The sequence below is a fragment of the Dipodomys spectabilis genome, unplaced genomic scaffold (genome assembly GCF_019054845.1).
Source record: "Dipodomys spectabilis isolate Male_0828 unplaced genomic scaffold, ASM1905484v1 ptg000197l, whole genome shotgun sequence".
Lineage (NCBI taxonomy): Eukaryota > Metazoa > Chordata > Mammalia > Rodentia > Heteromyidae > Dipodomys > Dipodomys spectabilis.
The window spans coordinates 10,198,143-10,216,581 of record NW_024870874.1 but is presented as its reverse complement, the minus strand read 5'-3'; the positions used below and the strand labels follow the sequence as shown (position 1 = coordinate 10,216,581).

Here is an 18,439-nt window from a genome sequence, read left to right as displayed (position 1 = left end):
AATTGCTCCACCAAAAAGGTAAGAATATTTGGTTTGAAAATAATTATATGCCTACAAACATGTGTCCACATCTACACAAATTCAACTTTATCTCAGTTTTTATTCATTGTTTTAGCATTTTTTCATGGCTCCCTTATCTGTTTGTCAAAATCAGAAAAAGACTGAGATGATACAACAACCAAAATAGAAGAAACTGGAAAGCAGAAAATTAAGAGGGGCATATTTTGAAATTTTCTCTAAATTAACCCAATATTTTCTCAGCAGAACAATATTAATATTTATCTTATTAGAGTGACATCGGATAAGCAGGAAAATGAAACACACTATGTATTCTCCCTTTCATGGACTGCCCCTTGAAATATGTTATACTAAAGCTTCAGAGAGGTTCTGTCATTAAAAACAATAACTTCATCTAAACCATTGTCTCATAAACCTTTTTGGACATGAAATTCTAGTCTACCTTCTTTAAAATATATTAATTAATAGCTTCCAAAGTGATTTTTTTACTTGCTTTATACTTTTAGACAATGTGAAATTCCCTTTGATTGAATGACAATTCAAAAATTTAAAATATGAGTTTCCTTAGCAAATAAAAGTAACTCTGCAAGATCTGGCTCAAAAGGTTGCCCTCATTAGAGTACTTTCCCCTGCACAGCTGAGGAAGAAGACACTATGCTTGTCAGCAGACAGTAATTTGCAGATCCTGTTCATGATGCTTCCACCGTTTCCTTCTCTATGTCCCCCAGAGGGTGGATACCCCTTGCTTCTAAGCTCGAAGGTAAAAGTCACGGCATCTTAACTTCAGACATCACAAGTTCTCATTGAGAACTCTGAAGGTACCACTGCTGTGCAGCAGCTCCGCACCTCCACTCCACCCAGCCAGGCCCACCCAGGGGCCTGGGAGCTTCCGGGAGGCTGTACTCACCACACTGACCTGAAGAGGGCGCTGTGCACGGACAAGACAACGTGAAGAAAGCTCCATGCTGAGACACTGAGCATCCATTGCCATGTGTCAGCTTAGCTGGGTCCTTAACAAGTTAGTTGTTAAAGCTTACCAGGTTAAGCATTTTGCACTATTTTTGCAGTAAAATTCATGGAAAACCCTAACAGTTCTGTTTCTTACTGTGTGTATGTAAAAATACTGAAATATTGCATAGTGTTTTACAAAACCCCTAACATGCACAGATGCTGTCAATCTGATCAAATAGGATGTGAGTGATATTTTATAAAGTTTTTGGGTTTTTTGTTTATTTGTTTTTGTTTTTTGTCGGGTGTGGGGCGTGACTCTGGGTCTGGGCGCTGTCCCTCAGCAGTTCAGCTCAAGGTGAACTGCTCTACCACTTGAGCCACAGCACCACTTCTGGTTTTCTCGTGGTTAATTATTGATAAGAGTCTCACAGACTTTCCTGCCCGGGCTGGCTTTGAACCGTGATCTCATATCTCAGCCTCCTGAGTAGCTAGGATTACAGGCATGAGCCACTGGCGCCGGACAATAAAGTTATTTTGTGTGGCATCAATTCTGTTTTGACTCATAGTATTTAACAAAAAATAAAATAAAATTCCTCATATTAAAAAAAATCTTATGGATATACACTTTATAAAATATTTGGAAAGTATATATTGGGAAAAGCCTAGATAGTGGTAGTGGTGGACTATTGTGACTATTGCCAATTGATAGCAAAATCAACACAGTATAATCTACCCACCCAAGTATAATTAGAATTTAACAATGATTCTGTACATCAAAGCTCCCAGTATATGACATTCATTCTTTCAATATTACTCAAGTGTATTTACTTTTAGAGATTCTACTGCTCAATAGATTAGTGATAGGAATACCAATTATTACTTCTCTACAATCATCTGTAGTGTGGGTATATATCATATGAAAAAATGTAGAAGATTACACATAAAATCCTTTAAAATAAAAAGTCAAAAGCAGAGGGAAAAACCACCAAAAAAAAATTCTAAAACTAGCAAGGATTACCCACCAACATGGCATGTGTTGTTCAAAGGAGAAACTATAGTCTTGAGATATGATTGAGGTTTGAGAAGTGAATGGGAAATACATCTACCAGAAGTAAATTTAATTTTACTTATTCAGTATCCCATCTGTTAAACCAACAAACAAAAAAAAGTCCTGGAAGTTTTCTTTTCATTCTTTAAGATGAATTCCATTGAACGTAGTTGAAATTCTCAAAAGTAGATCTGGGGACAAATCCAAGGAAAACAGCAAAGTTTAAAAGGGAAACATGAAATGAATTTCAAAATGAAGTGTTAGTACTCAGACCTTTTAGTCAAAATAGGAACCACAATAAATCTTCTGAATGCAAGGAGTACAGGGAGTGGCCACCTCACTAGAAAGAAAAGCAGTCAGGATGAGGTGTCACATGCCCGCCTCACACTCTTGCTCTTGTGCAGACCGCATTGGGATTTGAGAACACATGATTTCCGGCAACAATTTTCAGTTGGCATTTTTTTGCCTGGGTTAACAAATCATTCCCAATTGAACTCAAGCACAAATGTAAAGTTCACTTACCTGCACAAAACCGCAGGCTGTGAAGTCCTCAAAGAAAGGCAGACTTGGGCGGTGTTCTCTGTAGATGGTGAGTTTATAGGTGATCCGTGTCTCCCCCTCTGCTGGAGATTCATCCACCACTATCACTGAGATTCTGTTTATTCCTAATCCCAGAGGGTAGTTGGCAGAGCTAGGGACCAACACGGACAAGAGGAATGAATAGACAGAATTAATATGAGTGAGGTACATTTAACTCAGCCCAAATGACTCAGATATCATGATTTATTAAACGACTTCTACTTGCATAACATAGATAAGATCTGTACAACTTCAGAACACTTCTACAATGAAAGGAAAATTAAATTTGTTCTATAAAGATTTGAGGAGAGCAAGTACTGCCCTCCCTTGGCTAAAGGGAAAGGAACGAATAACCAATTGTCAGGGTTCACATTATCTCATTGACTAGAATGATGAAAATAGACTATTACATAGAACTGGGAACAAACTGCCACAAAATCCAAAGAACCAAGGTTAGAATCCTTACTACTGTGGCTTGAACCTTCTTTTCTTTCTTCTAAACACTCAGGTATCTGGGATGCCTAGAGCCTCTCTCCCTACAACACGGAGCTGTGAGCATTTATGTTATAAGGTCCTATTTTCTTTTCAGAATTACAAACAAAAAGTCAAAAAAGACTTTCAAACATGTCACTATCATTTTTAAGCAACGAACCCCTGATGATTCTTAGATGTGAGAGAAGTTGGCTTGGGGTTACTGTCCAGGAGTAACTCCAACAACCTGAGAACATGAAGATGGTAAGAAACAGAATTCTCCTTAATGGTTCCTCCTGATATGTCATATAACAAGATCCTCTCCTGTTACATCATTACAAAGATTAGTCACAGATTGTAAATAACTGAGTAGGGCATAGATGTGCTTTGGGGGAGGGGGTAGTGGGGGAAGGCGGAGAGACCAGGACTCAAGATTCGGTACCTGATGCTAAGCTCATTGCCTAGTGCTCTACCAACTGGGCCCTACCTCCAACCCCTAACTGTGCTTTTTAAAAGCACATTAGGCCTGGAAGAGGGATAGATTCATACCCTGGCAATCCTCCATGTAGTTCACCTATTCCTGAGCCATTTTTAAAGGCTGGGTCACATGTCAGCTCTCAGCTTCGAGGTCTCAGTTCATCCCCAGCCTGTACCTTGGGCCTGTTCGCTCTTGCAGGTGCACACTGCACTGGCAGTCAGCAGCTTCTGCGCGGATGGTCACCGTCACCACATCAAATGGCACCTCAGAGTAATAATCTCTGATTTTCGAATTAAATTCAGGGTTTAGTTCCAAGCGCGGGTGTGTGTAGATCTGCTTCAGATGACACAACGTGTGTTTGTCTGTTAAGAAATACAAGAGAATGACAAAGACAACTATAAAATTGTTCGATCTCTCTTGCATCTTGTATATACATTTTTTTTTTTCTAATTTGGAGAGGGGGAGGGAAATAACAAAATGCTGAAACAAGGATAGAGGTTGACCCATTGTAACAATGAGATGCACAAGACACTATGCTGAAAAACAAACTTTACAACTTCCGGGGGCAGGTGGGGAGGGAGGAGTTGGGGAGGTAGGGAGGGAAGGGATGGTAGGGAAAAAACAAAGGAGGGGGTAGTAACAATGCTCGACAGGAAATGTACTCATTACCTTACTCATGTAACTATAACCCATCTGAACAGTATCTTTACAATAATATATATTAAGAAAACAATTAAAAAATGGTTAGATCTTTTTTTGGATAATTATTTCTGGGACTTGAATTTAGGTCCTCCCATTGGCTCAACTTGCTTGCTCGTGAATGATGTCCTACTACTTGAACTGCACAGCCAACTAAAAAAATTGTTTTTCTGGTTATTTTGGAGATGAAGTCTCAACATTTCTGCCCTGATTAACTGCGAGCCATAATCCTCGAGCTCTCAGCTGCCTGAGTAGCCATCATTACCGGCGTGAGCCAATGGCACCTGGCTTTAATTTCTTCAACTGTTTCAGTGATCACTGTCCACTCAGCACCTGGTTAGAAAGGGTGTGTGGCTTCAGCTGGATTTTCAATTTTCTAGAACTACCATGTACCAGCCATTGACTTTAGCTGGTTTTATACAGTATTTTTTTTTCCCTCAGCCCTTGAAAGTTAAAAGGCAATGTCTCTCCTGTGGGTTGATAACATGTTCACAATATTTGTGGCAAACATCAAACTGGGTGAATGGGTGCAATGGCTCTTCAGGGTGGTGCCATTAGGAAACCAGCAGGCAATGAGGAAGGAAAATGTCTTCCAGGGAACTAAAGTGCCATTCGGTTGATACATAAGCAGCAGGGTGGAATAATGAATGTGACTCCCCAGGAATATACCAAACACTCAGATAGAAGCATCTGCCCTGGTATACATCTCTCCCAGGCCAATCTCAACATGGAAAAATGTGCTGAAGTATCAGAAGGACATCCTACATGCTACTCAAACCCATTTGAGTCTAGAATATGACATGATACCACTGCCTCAAAGACCAAAAAACAAATCTTTCTCCCTGATAGTGTAATGCATAAAGCAGTATCTCCATGGGGAAAAAAAAAGAAAAATAGCTTTTCTGGCAGATACAGCACCCATTGTTAAATTGTATTCATTGTTAATGTGTAGAATACATAAATAACCCACGAGTAAACTATTTTTCAGTAAAACAGATACAACCCTTTTGTTTCATAATTTCCTTTTTCCATCAGTTCCTTTTAATAACCAACAAAATTTCAGCACAAATATAGAAAATTCTATAGAATCTGAAAAATAGGCTATATCTATAATTTTATTATTCATACTAACTCCTGAATTTTTATGAAAGAAGAGGGGAAAATACATCAAGAATGGGCACTGCTTTATCACAGCTCATTCTGTGAGGATCGTAGCTTTTAATTCAGATTCAGATAATACATTCATTTATTTCTCTTTCTTCCCCCTTCCCTCCTTCCCTTCCTCCCTCCCCTCTTCCCTCCCTTCCTCCCTCCCTTCCTTCCTTCCTTCCTTCCTTCCTTCCTTCCTTCCTTCCTTCCTTCCTTCCTTCCTTCCTTCCTTCCTTTCATTGTTGCCGTGCTTGGGTTTGGACTGAAGCCCTCCAACTTGCTAGACAGGTACGCTCCTGTTAAGCCAACCTTTAGATCTTTTGTTCACCAGCTGTTGGTTTTTGTTTTTTTTTTGATAGTGTCCTGCTTCCTGACCACTCAGGTGGTCAGACAATGATCAGCCTATTTTAGGCTTCCAATGTAGTTGACCTGACAGGAGATCACCACTACTATCTGCTGCTTTCCATTGAGATAAATATATACAATATAATTATTATATATTTATATATGATATATAGATAGATAGATAGATGATAGTCAAATATCACTGTGCTCAGCTGTGGGTTGAGGGGCGAGGGTCTTGTGAACTTCATTACTTGGGCTGGCCTCAATCCATTATCCTTCGGTTCTCAGTACCCAAAGTGACTAGGCTTACAATATGAGTCTCTACAAGTATTCTAATATGCTGCCTTCGCTTCTCCCTTCCAATATATTCTATTAGGTACAGGATAGTAGAAAAACTCAGTAAAAATAGGATGTTATGAATCATGAGATTTGATCCAAATGGATGCTGTGAAGCCAACATGACATTAGATAGGCTAGATTGGAGCATGCAGGAGCATGCACTGTGTTGTGGAGAGTCCCATTGCCTAGCCATGAAGGAATACAAATACTTACGCTGTGCCTTTGTGCTAAAAAAAGAAACACTAAATGAATAACAATGCAATAACTTTTTCTTCAGAATCTTAGGTGACATTGTATAAAAATGCACTGAGAAGTGATTTCCTGCCATGTACAATTTTAACATTTCTTTAATATTTGCCTTATAGTCACAGTGTTGATGGGGCGTGTACCCATTATAAACTGACCCACCACCCAAAATGAAGTGAAATAAGTGTGCAATTATTTTCGTGGCTAAGATTGTAGCAAATGCATTTTTTTTCCTTTTTCTCTAAGAAATGACTTCAGGAGCTCTCCACCTGTGGCACGGGTGCAGTGTGACAGACTCCTGCTTGCAAGTTGATTTGGCTCTGACATCATCTTTAAGTGAATCATCAGACTCGCTGCCTACAAACACCTGGTGTTTCCTTGGCATCTTTCCCAGCCAAGTCTAAACTTGTCTCAGTCCGGCATACCTTAGATCTACAGAGACCCAACATGAGGGGCTATGGCAGCAGGCTGCTTATTTGGCAAGTATACATGGGAAATTGTGTGTGAAGTTTTGGTTGCTTTTTGTGGATTTCTTTTAGCCATTGAATTTTTTATTGCTTTCTTGAGGGATAATCGTAGCTCACATTGAATAATAAGAACACCCTAAACTCTCAAGGATGATCCCACCTATTTTTAGCTATCATTGTTCATTTTTATAATCTGATATCATACTATTAAAGGAGGAAGATGAGTTTTGTAGATCCAGGTCTAGACTTATTAATATGAAAATGTTGAAGAGCTATCCAACATATTCACTTCATGTGCACCTCATTACCCAGGAACTGAAAAAAAAGATGACCAGTGCCATTCTTATTTCAAAATGAGAATGAAGGAGCCCCCAGTGACGTAAGTTTGGTTTTTTTTGCCATTTCAAATTTAACCTAGGGCTTGTCACAGCAGACAGATACTCATTCTATTTAAATATGTCTACTGCTATCAATTTACAGGTCTATATGTATTGTCAAAACATGCTTCAAAAATTAATCTTTCACAAATAAAGTCAATTCCAATAAAACTAAAAATTAATGTTGGAATAAAATGAATGTACTAGCTGGGTGCCGGTGGCTCACGCCTGTAATCCTAGCTACTCAGGAGGCTGAGATCTGAGGATAGCTGTTGAAAGCCAGCCCAGGCAGGAAAGTCTGTGAGACTCTTATCTCCAATAAACTACTCAGAAAACTGGAAGTGGCACAGTGGCTCAAAATGTAGAGAGCTTGCCTTGAGCTGAAGAGCTGAGGGACAGCATTCAGGTCCCAGAGTTCAAACCCCACAACCCACCAAGAAAAAAAAAAAAGAGAATGTACTTAGCCTTACTCAGAGTGAATAAACTTAGTTTTAAATTTAAGTATGTACACACATACAATGCATTTGTTCTTTTACTATGTCTTAGTAAAAATATAAAATGTTTAAGAAAATATATTTATAACTTGAGAAAAAAATCTCTCACTTGTTTTAAAGAAAAGTCTACTCCAACTCCAGTATTCTGAATCTTATAACCACATGACAAGAAATAAATCACTTCTGGATGGTGAGCTCTTTAAAGATCAATGTACAAAGCCAATGTGCCAAACTTTTCCTTGAACATAAAGCCTGGGAACCTCAAAGGTCTCAGAATAAATGTGGGAAGCACTCTACTAAAATACTAAATCAAAGCAAACTGATCACACTGCACAAAAAAAACAGAACAGAAAACAACAGGACATAGACATGGCTGGGCAGAGGTGGTTCATGCCTGTAATCCTAGTTATTCAGAAAATGAAGATTCTAGCTAGTCCAGGCGAGTCTAGAGAAAAAAGTTCCAACCAATAAAGCTGAGTGTGTTGGTGCTTGCCTGTCATTTCAGCTACTTGCAAAAAATAAATAGGAAAACCATGGTTCAGATGGTCAAAGAATAAATATGAGACCCTAGAGGAAAACTAACTACAGCCAAAAGGGGAGCAGGCACAGCTCAAGTGGTGAGCAATTCCCTAAACTCCAAAGTCCAGCATTGACACAAACAAAAGGAGCATAATATTCATGCTAAAAACTGAAAAATATTATGCGAACTGACAGACACATTGACCCAATCAGAAATATGGTAACTTCTCAAAATTCAGTTAAAACAAGTTATAAGCCTAAAGATTGCCAAAGACGATAAAATAATTCTATTTCAAGCAGGAAAGCTTACAATGCTGAAATTCTTTAAATTCTACTCACCATTGTTGCAATGTATATCTTCATTTTCATTAAAAACTTGAGGAACTGCAGCTAAAAAAACAAATATAAATTACTAAAAAAACTGTTAATTCAACTTTTAATTATCTTATGTTTTAGTTATCTCAAAAGGAATTCATTAGCGCACACTTTTTATTTTCCTCTTATTACATCAGGGAGCAAAATCAGTAAAGCTGACTTCTATAATAAATATTCAAGCAAAGTTATTTGACTCAAAGCTCAGATGAGTGCTTTTTCAACAATAAAAAAATAAAGGGAACAAATGAATGGGGTGAATGTCATCCATGGCCTGCAGATGATCCATGCTTAGTTTTCATTTTTATTGCTAATGAAACTAAACATTTTTTATATTTTGACCAGGAAATGCTCATTTTTATATGTTGGACTGACTGGGGGGGGGGGGGGGAGTGCTTTTACCTTTTTCATTTTCAGTTGCACCAAATAGCACTTGTGGTTTTTCAATATTCGCATCTTCTGTGAAAGAATTCCTGCAAATACAACGTCAGACAACTCTGGATCAATGATGTGAACAAAATGAAAGTTAATCATAGAAATTACATGAAGCACACTGAGAGGGTATAGTTGTTTGGATAAAGGCAGAAAATCACTCTGGATTTCATTCCTCAAAGCTGGCAATTTGGCCTCCGACAAGGTGGGTGGACCTCTCCATCATCTGTAATCAAGAGAAGCCCATTTGAAGAGAACCAGGGCAAGCAGGCATGCTGTAGTCCAACTCTGTAGCAGCCTCTGGAAGCCTGGATTCAACAGAAATGATTCAAGAGCACACATCCTTATCAGTATCTTTGGCAAATGTTCCATAGCTTGGAAGCAAAACAATGCCTAGAACCTCTGAGAACATATCCCAGATTGCCAGGAGCAAATGCCATGGCTTCTATCCTTAAACTCTGATAATCACTGGTGAGTGGTAAAGTTAGTCATATCTTGGTGTGTTCACTTCATCTTCTCTGTTATGTAACTAACTAAAAGCTTGGGCAGAGTGCCTTTAAATCCTTAAATCTGCCCCTGATATTAGATAACACAGGATATGATGGTCTCCCAACTGCTGACATGATTTCCATGTGCTGATATGAATTTTTTCTTTTTATTCCCCTAAATGGGGATAATGGTACCATGTACCTTGTAGCATTACCTTGTAGGGTTACTACAGAATTATATAAAATTCTCTGTGTTACAGAACATTCTATACATTTTTATTGCACTGGACCTTGTAAAGAATAGTGTATCAAAACAAAGATAAATTTGGTACATTCAATTTCTTTACCATATAAATATAACCATCAAACAAGAAATAAAGGATGAGACAAATTAAATACAGTGCTAATGCCAGAAGGTGTGATGATTTTATTGCTGTTTCTCTTAAAAGTCTTTATTTTCTTTGCTATGTACAAAGAAGTAGAAATTAAAGTAATGATGTCTACGATTTATTTTAGAAAAGTTTCCCTCCCCGCACCCCGCAAAATGTGAAAATGGATTGAGCAAGCATGGTATAAGATATGGCTATTTTGATTGATGCTGTTTTTGTTTTTTAAGAGATACTGAAATAGAACCCAGTTCCTCAAGCATGGTAGGAAAATACTTTCCCAGTGAGCTATGTTAGGTTGAAGTCCAACTGGGAGCCAGTTGGGAGCCAAGCCAAATTAAAAATAAAATTCTTAGAATTTCCATCAAGAAAAGAGAATTCTCCAGGAGAATCTCTTAAAAACAATACAAACCTGAGGTGCACATAAACTGAATTTTGGAAACATTACTATCTTATTGAAGGAGACATTTTGCATACAAAGCCATCTTGCAGTGATTTCTTGGGTAGTTTTGAGAATAAATTTGTTTTTGGAAAGCCTTTCCTTAGAGCAAAGTACACATGCAACTTTCTTTCCTGCTAGATTAGCAGATGGTGCGCAAATGCTTGTTTTAAGATTTCCCTTCCACTCAGATTTATTCCAGTTCCTCTGAAGTGTGAGCCTTGGGGCACGCACAGAACTGTTACCTATATCTATTGTTTTCCTGACTTTCATCACTTCATTGCTGTAAGCAAATGGTCTTTATTTTAAAGGATAGATCAAATCATTAGATCCTTGAGTAAATATGAGTATGTAAAACTGTTACATACTGTTACATAACAAAATGGTGGTGACCATCATGAAGAGTAGCAGTGACTTCTTTGACTGCTTGTGGTACTGGAAGAAAGCACTGGACCATGGGTGAAGGCCAGGGTCCTCATCCCGACTTACTGTGTGTTAGCTGCATCTTTGAACAATCTATCTTTCTAGAACCACTCTTTCCTCACTTAGACGATGTATATTGTAGGTGTGAATCCTCCTGGCATGAATTGTTATTAATTCAAATTGAGCTTTTGGGTTTTTTTTTGTTGGAAGCATTCTAGGAGCATTTTTATATGAACTATGTCTCCAGTTTTGCTTTTGGTTATTTTTCAGATAGAGTTTTGCACACTTGCTTAGGTTAGCTTCAAGCCATGATCCTCCTTCCTACACCTCCAGCTTAAACTGGGATTGCATGAATGCAAAACCAAATTCTGCTTTTTATTGTTTTGTTGGTGATCATGGGAATTGAACGCAGAACCTTGTACATGCTGGGCAAGCACTAAATTACATCCCCAGTCATCTGCCTTATTTGTGAAAATAGAGTCTCTCTAGCTTTTTTGCCCATGCTGGCTTTGAACTGCCATCATCCCAATCTCTGCCTCCTGACTTGCCATCTGCAGGCACAAATTACTGAAGTTAGCCTCCTGATAGCTTTTTGATCAGTGTTAAAATAGATAAGGCTTTCAAATATGTTTTACTTTTCTTACAAAATAGTATATACAGGCTAAAGTGACTGTGAGATCATCTAGCAAAACACAAGTAGAAGTGTATTGATATTTCCAGCCTCCCTGTGATATTCATGGAAACTCTTATATAATTCTACCGGCAATATGTATGACAGGTGGGATCATCCATATGCTACAGATGAGGAAACAGTCTTACTAAGCTCAGAACCTTTCCTACTATAATTAATACATTTTACTCAAGTCTGAACTGATCAAAATAAAAAGTTCTGCTCCTTTGTAATTATACTGAATACTGACCATTATTACCAAATTACCATTTTGCATAGTAATCTGATCTTCTGGTTTTCAGATCTGTGCATTGCTTAACTTTATAACATATGTGGTGCTTAAGCAAACTTGGTGGGAAACAAATGTTCAAAAGCTTGCAGATCTCAGGGGAACTTATTCCAAGCTAAAAACAATACTTAAGTAGGATCCTTGGGAAATCAAATGTGCTCCTCTCATATCTTAATAATGAATGAGACACTCTTGGATTATCTAAGTACAAACTAAAAACAAAGTGGTTTTGAGCTATATTATTTAAAACATAATACCCAAGCCCATGAACAATCCCTTCTGTCAGGACTATTACTCGTAATGTTTAAGGCCAAATTCATAAAGCAGTGACAATGAAAATGAATTCAGATCCTGGGAGACAGCCAAAGAACTCTTAGTATATGTGATTATTTGTGTTCTTGAGAGAGAGAGAGAGAGAGAGAGAGAGAGAGAGAGAGAGAGAGAGAGAGAGAGAGAGAGAGAGAGAGAGAGAATCTGATTGAACCATATTCACCATCTCCTGGAGCAGAAGGAGATGAAACATAAGCCAATAGAATGGAAGCCATTCCCAAGGGTGACTGCAAGAGATGTAAATGAGTGTGGCATGTCCATTACTCTTTCATCTCCCTCAGAGGCTTAGGTTTAATTCTGTTTTCCTGGCAGTAGAAAAGTCAAATGCTCCCTTAATTCCATCCTTACAAAAGAATGGATGCCCTGATTTTTTGCCAACTACTTGGAGCAATAATATCTTACCTGGCTCATCTGCCTCTCATTCCCTCCTTCTTACCTCTCATTAGGAAGGAAGAGGGGATCTAAAATCCTTCTTACAACCAGAACATATACGTGCATACACATATATAAGATTTTCCAAAAGTTAAGTTCATGCCTTCAAGACCCTCAAATATGTGTGTGTATATATATGTACATATATATTATATATATAATGCTTACTCATCAGGCTCTACTCTGACTGATAATCCATATTTTTTTTAAAAAAATCACCTAATTCTTTCTGCCAAATGCTTCCACAATGCAGGGGAAGAAACTGAATTGAAACTTTCAATTTTAAAAATTACTCTTCAGTGGAGTCAAATCTTGGCCTGAAAAATCTGTTGGATATATTTTTGTTGCCATGTTTGAAGTTCACTAGCATCAATAAGGTTTCATGGTTTCAGTGCCTTAATGTCATTCATTCTTCAGAGCATAGATTTGGGGATGTACTTCCTTTTTTCTGTTTTCTTTAATGTAAACAAAGCTTTTTGAAATAAATCTTTAGAGATTTTTTTTTGGATGGCACAATTCTACATTTGTGGCTATCTTACCATTCTAGTGGATGGAGCTGTACTTTTTTATTCATGAGCCAAAATTGTTCAAATACATTTAAAAGTGACGAGTATCGGGCCAGGACTGAACCAGGTTTTCCCATGGAACGTTCTGTATCATAAAAGTCACGAATCACAGACTGAGTCCCCGGAGTGGTAGGTGGGAAGAGCTGAGAAGAAATTTCAAACACAAAATGCCATCAGAGCTGTTGAAAAGTACATTGAAAACACAATCCAATGAGGAATTTAGTTAAATATTTTCAAAACTCAGAGATAGACTCAAAATCCATTGGCTAGTACCATATACTAGTTTTCTGTGCAACTGTGAAGGTAAATGCCACTAATTTTTCTGACAATCATATTTTCAAATGAGATGAGTTTTCTTTTCTTTCATTGAGTGATTTCTCCTCCTGAAATGGTTATCTACAAACAGTTAAAGTAACAGGGAGACAGGCAGCTGGAAATGCAGGGTGAACTCTTTTTGTGTTACAGGTGATTAATGTTACATCTCACAGGCATTACATTTCACAAAAAGAGATCTATAGACATCTAGTTTCTATTCTGAGAGATAGGAAAATGAGATCTTCCCATGTGCCTGCAAAGTAATTGCTTAGTGTCTTTAATGCCAAGAGATAACCTTGATGTTCACAGTATCTTCAACAATAAATGCCTGAAAGGTGAGTTTCTTTGACTAGCTCTCTATAGTATTGGCCAAATTAAATGAATGTACCATTTGTTATTCATAAATTAATTGTGATGATAGATATATCAATTAAATTACCTTTGGATAAATAAGCTTAATTCAAACCCTCTATAATGTGGGACTAAATTATAAAATTAAATGCCAAATATTCCTTAATTAACTTAGTAAACTGGCTGTAATTCATAAAAGTAGTGAAATAAACATAGATTTTAAAAATAAGTAAAATAAATGCTTGAATCAAACATCAGATTCCCAATGAATTGTTAATAAACCTAAAATGCTACTTTAAATCACATTTTATTAAAAAAAATTAGGTGAAAAGTAAAAAAAAAATATTCTATCCAAGGGCATAAGTGGAAATGCATATGGGCTTTCACATGTAATAAATTATCCTTTGATCCTGAGCAGTAAGTCAACAGGACTCCAGAAAATACATAAAAGACAAAACATGCACTTTAAAGGTCCAAAATAGTAAAAGTTGTTTATAGTTATTACATTTTTTTCTGCTTTGCTATTTGCTAGAGTTACAACAAATTAAGATTCACACAATTTTTTAAAATCCTATTATGTTAGCTGGGCACTGGTGGCTCACACCTGTAACCCTAGCTCCCAAGGAGGCTGAGATCTGAGGATCACAGTTCAAAGCCAACCAGGCAGCCAAGTCCCTAAGACTCTTATCTCCAATAAACCACCAGAAAACTGGAAGTGGTGCTGTGGCTCAAGTGGTAGAGCACTTGCCTTGAGCTGAAGAGCTGAGAGATAGTACCCAGGCCCAGAGTTCAAGCCTCATGACCCTCCCCCCCAAAAAAATCCTGTTATGTTCATTTATGTTTTGTTTTACTCAAAGTTAAAAGGTTTAAGCAGTAGAAAATATTGGTTTCATGTAAATGTCCCAAAGATAAAAATCAAACTTCTTTAGAACAAAATGACAACATTTTCTCACTTGAGAACGGTACAATTCTGGAAGCTATAAGAATTACATGTTTAATTTTACCTTCAACATGTCATATTGTTGACAAACTCCTAAAGAATAAAGGCCTTTCTCATTTTACTACTTCTGTCATTGAAAGGAAGAATAAAGTAGACAAAAGATTGCTATTTTGCAAAGAAATATCTTTGTCTAGTTGAAGTCAAAAGCAGATAGTCACTGATCTACTATAAATCCAGTTAGCAAAAGGAGTAAAAAATGACATTCTTGTTTTACCAGTTGGAATTGTCCCAGACTTTCAAGTTCCTTTACAAACGTCATAACTGAGGTAATTTCCTCAAAAGATAAACATTCCTTTTGATAGTTTTCACCCTGTGTTGGGGAGAGAAAAAAATAATTGTTAAAAAAAAGTTAAATCATCTTTATCCAGTGTCTTTCCACTTCATAAGCCACTTTATTTTTGAACTCTATAAAGAGCTAAGCTAATTAATTTTTCATGAAGCATAGGAATTTTAATTTGTCACAGTTCTATCTGATTACAAGAAAACACAATTTGCAAGGTACACCTGTGTGAAATAGCTCAATAATGCTTTGGAAGAAAGGGTAGGGAGGTAAGCACAGGAAGACAGACTGTTTGGGAAAGTAGGTGGGTTTCGTCTGGCCTGTAGGGATCTACAGGTGAGAGAGCTCTAAATGAGTGTGTCTCCATAGGAACCCACCCAGGTGGGGGTGTTAACTGCTGTGGAGTTTCATTGACTCTAGCAAGCAGACCTTGCCAATCCATACTCTGCTACATTCATTTCTTTTCCAGCTCATTACTGAGAGAAGGATGGATATTCTATAGAGAGAAGACTGTGATTGATGTAAAAGTATCAATACCATTTTATACTCTTCCAAACTCTGCAAATATGGGTTTTGAAACAGAAAAAGTATGCAAGGAACAAGATGCTGTTAATCTTTACAATTGTCTGTGTGTGTATGTGTGGGGCTTGAACTTGGGGCCTTGACATTGTCCCCGATCTTTTGCTCAAGACTAGAGCTCTACCCTTGAGCCGTAGCTACATTTCTGCCTCTTTTTAATTTTTTGGTAGTTAATTGGAGAAAAGAGTCTCAGGGACTTTGTTGCCAGGGCTGACTTTGAACCATGATCCTCAGATCTCAGCTTCCTGAGTAGTTAGGATTACAGGTATAAGCCACTGGTACTTGGCTCTAGAATATTTTTTAATGTATCAAGAAGACTGTGCTTCTAAAACACCACATCCTAAATATCAGCATCTAGCCAAACATGTGAATAGTTATGAGTGCTTTAAATTCTTTCTGTAATTATATCATATAAACTGTTGTCAATCCTGAGCACTCTCAATTATTCTATGCTACCTTCAAAATCTTCTAACATTTCTTTTAAAGCATTTAATGTATAATATGTGTTAATTGTAATATCCAAAAGCATTCTTTCAGAACTAGGAACTGCTTCACTTCATTTTCAATATATATTTTTCAAAATAATGTTGGTCCTTAAGTCAGAAAAAATAAGAGGTATTATATAAAATAATAATAATTTCAAATACATGATCAAATTGTTTGAACCATAAAAATAACATTCCACATAATGACTTGAAGAGGTATTTTTCAGTTCAAAAACAGACACTTACCTTAAATACACCTGATCTATAAAGTTTTTGAAATATCTCAGAAAATATGAGAGGCGTAGAATCATTGGAGAAAAGAAAATTGAAAGTATCTTTTAAAAGGAATTCTTCTATATATTGGTCCTCAAAATTCATATTGTCACCATCTTGAAAATGTAAATATTCATGTACCTTTGAAAGAATAAAAAAGCATAGCAACTATGTTCAAGTGGTATCAAATACAGTGGTATTACTTCTGAGACATAGTGTATTTCCTGTTGGATTGTAGATCAGAACTGACATCTAGTGGTCTTTTTGGAGGTCAACAGTTTTATAAATGGAAGGAATATTCCTTGAAAGATACAATTCTTTAATGCATGAATCTTAATACTGAATCATATTAGTTTATCATGGCAACATTTACAATAGAATAATTTGTTCTTGAATAATAGCAAACATATTGGTCCAAATATCCATTTGTGAAAGTACAATACTATTATGTGTGCAAAATAATGAATAAATGACCAGTAAAATGGTCATATCATAAATCTGAAAATTTATAGATAAATATTAAAGCTGTTGAACTAAATTTCTATGACTTCTTTCTCTGTATTACAATTTGAAGGCTCATGTTATTTGAAGCTGAATTTTGACTACTCATAACTTTATGGTGTCCCTCTACTTTTCTTCCTACTCAGGAATCCAAATAAAGCTTGTTGTGTACTAATTGAATATTTCCTTCATTATATCATGAGCATGGAAAATTATCATAGGAGAAAACATACTGAGAGAGGAGATCCAAAACAACTTTTATAATTCAAGGAAGAATGAGAATGTAAAGGTATAGAAATATCTTCAAGTTTCACTAGAAAATCATTTAAAATAAACAAAATTTTATATTTAAATTTTTTGCAGGGCTGGGAATGGAAGCCAGAGTCTCCTTGCATGCTAGGCAAGTGTCCTACCATGCTAGCACTCTACCACTTGAACCACAGCACCACTTCAGGTTTTTGAGTAGTTAATTGGAGTTAAGAGTCTCAAGGGGACTTTCCTGCCCCAGCTGGTTTCAAACCACAATCCTTAGATCTCAACCTCCTGAGGAGCTAGGGTTACAGGCATGAGACACCCTGGCACCAAGCTATTTTCTTTTTAGAACTTAAAGCATAAACCAATTTAAAATGCAATGTTTCCAATGTAAAGAAAGCAGTTACCTTTCTCATAAGACCATTTAAGCACCCTGGATAATCGAAAATTTATTAACTATATTGCTTTTCTCCCTTAATATCTGCTTTGCTTTGTATCATATTTACTGCATACATAATGATTAAACAACAGACAATTCCTGTTCATTGTATGGTACATGCAGTAAAGATTGGTACCCAGAGATTCCTCACATATTAATGAGTCCCCTGCACCAGAATGCAGAGAAGATTTTAATGGTGTTAGTGAAGGTTTCTGTTTATCCATTGCTTAAAATAAGTGAATGTCTGTCTGTCTGTCTGTCTGTCTGTCTCTCTCTCTCTCTCTCTCTCTCTCCCTCTTTTTATCTCTCATCCCCTTCTTCCCCCCCTCCACATTACTCAAGAGACCCCTGGCATACTCACCTGAAGAACTGTAGGGTACCTGAAACTGCTGTAACCAATATCAAAAGTTAAGAGCTGAAAACATAATCTACATCTGAAATGAAAAACACAAGGGAACATGAAAATACATTCTCTTTGCTACATTATTCTATGATTTGTTATATTGTTGATAATTGTCATAGTTCAATTTCAATGTCTGTACTGATTTTTTTAGAAAGTGGTAGCTTGGATAATTGAAAATAACCTGTAATTCGTTCTTAGGTTGGGAATCTGTTTCATTGCTCACAGAAAATACAAATTTATATAAGCTATTTCTAACATATTGAACTATCAATGAAGTTAGTCTAGGAAAATTTAAACGTGGAGAAGAAAACTCTTCTACTGTTACATGATAGACCCCTTTTGACATATAAAGTATAATAATGAGTGTAATAAATTAAGGCACTTCTTTCTTTGAAAGAGAAGATGGAACACTTCCTTAGAACAAAGGCAATAAATTATATGCAAATAAGCTGAGATAGGAGGCTACAAGTTATTGAATGTGGTTAAGAAAGGTTTACGTTTCCTTCATTGTGTTTTGAAGTCATTGATATAATTGAAAACAAAATTTATTATGT

At 36.8% G+C, this 18,439-nt stretch overlaps 1 protein-coding gene across 1 annotated transcript in view; it reads right to left on the bottom strand.

The window, feature by feature from the left end:
* Window positions 1–18,439, bottom strand: part of Cped1 (cadherin like and PC-esterase domain containing 1) — a 240,246-nt gene that overhangs the window by 107,577 nt on the left and 114,230 nt on the right. Inside the window, exons 9-16 of the mRNA XM_042696039.1 lie at window positions 17,844–17,916; window positions 16,264–16,431; window positions 14,888–14,983; window positions 12,981–13,150; window positions 8,955–9,025; window positions 8,520–8,570; window positions 3,721–3,907; window positions 2,540–2,708 (exon numbers count right to left, since the gene is read on the bottom strand). Coding sequence (XP_042551973.1) covers window positions 2,540–2,708; window positions 3,721–3,907; window positions 8,520–8,570; window positions 8,955–9,025; window positions 12,981–13,150; window positions 14,888–14,983; window positions 16,264–16,431; window positions 17,844–17,916 — 985 coding nt within the window. The remainder of the gene's footprint in view (window positions 1–2,539; window positions 2,709–3,720; window positions 3,908–8,519; window positions 8,571–8,954; window positions 9,026–12,980; window positions 13,151–14,887; window positions 14,984–16,263; window positions 16,432–17,843; window positions 17,917–18,439) is intronic.